This window comes from Apium graveolens, chromosome 6, assembly GCF_009905375.1.
Source record: "Apium graveolens cultivar Ventura chromosome 6, ASM990537v1, whole genome shotgun sequence".
NCBI lineage: Eukaryota > Viridiplantae > Streptophyta > Magnoliopsida > Apiales > Apiaceae > Apium > Apium graveolens.
In genome coordinates this window covers 89,463,083-89,466,488 of record NC_133652.1, presented here as the reverse complement: position 1 = coordinate 89,466,488, position 3,406 = coordinate 89,463,083, and the positions used below count along the sequence as shown (strand labels likewise).

The window sequence follows — 3,406 nt, the reverse complement described above, 5'->3', positions numbered from 1 at the left end:
TATTTGAATTGTTGATGGCAATATGGAAAAGAAGAATGGATGGCATTCAAATGATGGACAAAGGATAACATCGATCGTTAGTCGATTGAATGATATGATAAAGATATCGAAAGAGGACAAACAATAGAGGAAGAATTAAAAGGAGGTTGACAATGAAGAAGCGGCAGCGTGGCGGAGATGGTGGGTTGAAATTTTATCGGAACCCTCATCAAGGGGCCTTTCCACTTCTGCAGTTGTTTATCCCGGTGATTACGAGATTAATTGCTTACAAGTCGTACTTAAATTCCGGTACAGAAAAATGTGTTTGTCAGCCTTTGGATTGAACAAGTTTTGTTGTTCTATTTTTGTGCATTAGATCATTGCTTATGTTTCAGCTATTCCCATGCTATCAATCGAATTAATTCAACTAAAAAAAATCTCCCTTCACAATGCTGATATTGCTTACAAATGATAAAATTCATCAGTATTTCCGTCTCATACTGCGTAGACAAATAGAGTTCCACGTGATTTTGTTGTTTCCAGAATAATTATGTACTTGTTTGGCATTTCTATTGCATTTCTGTTTAATAACTTAAAGTTGAAAAAAACTATGGTCTATAACAGTCAGATCCTTGTAAAAGCATTGCAAGAATTTTGGCATTTCATCCAAACAGGATAACACAGTTTCAATTTCAAACTTGTCACAGACTAAAAGATTTAATAGACAAAAACCAAATTCCAACAAAAGATTTACTACATCAGATCACAAGTTGGGCAACTCTAGTCAGGAAATCTCAACAAAAAATGTAGATGGCGCCACAACTCACTTCTTCTTCTCAGTACCACCACCAGCCCTGTCCAAAATAAGACCAACCCATAAGAAAACTTTTGAAATTGAACCAATTCAGCAGGGAATAAAAAAAAAAGACCAACAATAGTCTTCTATCGGTTACCTCATCTTGCGGAGAACATTTGACATCTCCTCTCGCTTCTTTTTTGCCCTCTTGTGAGTGCCCAACTTCCTCTTGGCCACTTTCAGTGCACGCTTATCTTTGCCTACCTTGAGAAGCTCAGTGATTCGCTTCTCATAGGGAGCAAAACCAGCAACTTCCCTGATGAGATTTCTCACGAAGTGGGTTCTTTTGCTTGTTTTCTTCACAGAATTACATAGGATACGTATTAATTAGTCATGCAACAAGTAAATATACTGTGTATATCTAGAACTCGAAAGAAACATTACAATGCAAAATCAAATTTACAAAACTTACCCCTTTTCTATCAGAGGGACGTGGAGCTAATTCCTTCTTTGTTACAATATGCCCTTTATTCAGACCAACAAAGAGTCCAGTGTTTGGCTGCTTGGGAGCCATCACCTAAGACAGACCATCAAAAAGGTGAAGTGTTGTATAAACTAAAGCCGTCAAAACAAACCAAAAAAAATGTTAAATTTCACATACTACAAAACACAGATCACAAAAACAGTACATATACAAATCACAGACCACAAACTACAACTCATTAGTCATTCTAAAGTCCAGATCCTACTATCCTAGTGTGGAACGGTAAAACCTCAGGGATGAACTATATTTTATATATATATATATATAATTATATTTAACCAGAGAAATTTGTATCCAAAATTTAAATACAGATATATATGGATTAAATAACCTACAAAATTGAAGAGGGTCTTTAACAAAATATATAGAACATTAATAATTTACATACAGATATATATATGGATTAAATAACCTACAAAACTGAAGAGGGTCTTTAACAATATATATATAGAACATTCAAAAACCATTCCGTCATTTATGTAAGTTTTTACATAATGTTTTCTCACACAGACTCGAGCAATAAGATTGCTGCATAAACATGACAACTATCACTCTAAAAGTCAATAAAAAATATACATATCATATACTAGTTACAACAATAATTACTACAACAATGCAACTAATCATCGAGACTCCAGAACACCCCAAGGCAACAGGATAGAACAAAGTTAACACTCACAAAACTCCCCAAACTCCTAAACAGCTATATCGCATTTATCTTTTCCACATTCTTTGGAAAAATATCTTAAAAATAATCAAATCCTCGTCCGCATATTAATCTACCCGACATGTTCATTTCCACAAAGCTACAAACAGATGACATGAGTAATGGAAACACATTTAATTGAGGAATCCTAACATTCAAATCAGGACAATAAACAATGAACGTTGATTTAATTAAATACGGTAAAATCAATTGAATCTTGAAACGAGCAATAATACAGCATCAATTTAATCTACAAAAAATGATTAAACAACTTAAAATCAGTAAATTATAGGTACCTATCAATACAGCGAGATATTTGCAGAAATATCCAAGAATGAACCTGTAATTAAGAGAGTAATTAACAGATCAGAAAACAAAGAGTGAAATGGAGCTAGGGTTTAGAGATTGTATCGTGACTGACCTTTCGGCGAGCGAAGCAACAAACTAGGGTTTTGCGATTTGTGTATTGTGTGTGTTTATATACACTGGGGAAAACCGGGTCGGGCGCAGCAGGTGAAGAACGGAAATGCGAGGGTACTTTTGATATTTGACACTTGCTTATACTCCTATTATGGTTTGATTTTTTTTTTATTTGGGGAAAATAACTTTTTTTAAAAAAATCAAGAAAACTAAACATATTTGATGAATGACTTATTGGTCATCTGCAAAACGATATTTAAACATGGTTAACTGGATGGTGAATCAAATTTTAATATAAAAATATGTTAAAATCTTATTTTTATTTCTGTTAACGAGTTTTATCCAAAATTTACTTAACACAAGTTATTATAGATTAACGAATATTTATTTGAATCAAAATTTTAATAGTGATTTGTGACTAAGTTACTTCCAATATATTAATCACTAATTTCTAATTATTATTTATATTATTTTTTGTAACTAATTTCATCGTCACCAACCAATTTTTTTTTTTAAACATTCATACTTGCATTAATCAAATACCCTCAAGAGTAAAGTTACTAGATAATAAAGTTTAGAGCCGTAGAATATCATTCTTGAAGAACTAGCATATGTGAGGCAGCATGAGTTAATACATGGGCTACACCATTCGCAAATCGATGAACAAAGACAATTGAAACATCCTCGTATTGTTTAAGTAATTCCTTACAATTTTCCACTACTGTATTAAAAAATGATTTTTCTTGACCATGTCGATTGCATCATTTAGCATCCGTCTCAAAAATACATTTAGTTAATTTAGTATTCCTTCACATTTTGACCCATGACAATGTCTTCTTAAGACTTAATGCATGTGCTTTTATGTATGTGCTAGACCTCCCACCAGATTAGTCTGTGCTCGAAAGAATCATCATATATCATCTCTCAAAACACATTTTACGCCCACAGACGCAACACATTG

General features: G+C 33.1%; 1 protein-coding gene across 1 annotated transcript; it reads right to left on the bottom strand.

The window, feature by feature from the left end:
- Positions 1–608: 608 nt before the first annotated feature.
- Positions 609–2,554, bottom strand: LOC141666427 (large ribosomal subunit protein eL36y-like). The gene is made up of 5 exons (XM_074472425.1): positions 2,447–2,554; positions 2,322–2,365; positions 1,248–1,352; positions 933–1,132; positions 609–833 (listed from the first exon to the last, which is right to left on the bottom strand). Exons 3-5 carry the CDS (start codon positions 1,347–1,349, stop codon positions 803–805), a joined length of 333 nt encoding a protein of 110 aa, XP_074328526.1. The 5' UTR covers positions 1,350–1,352; positions 2,322–2,365; positions 2,447–2,554; the 3' UTR covers positions 609–802.
- Between the last annotated feature and the right edge of the window lie 852 nt (positions 2,555–3,406).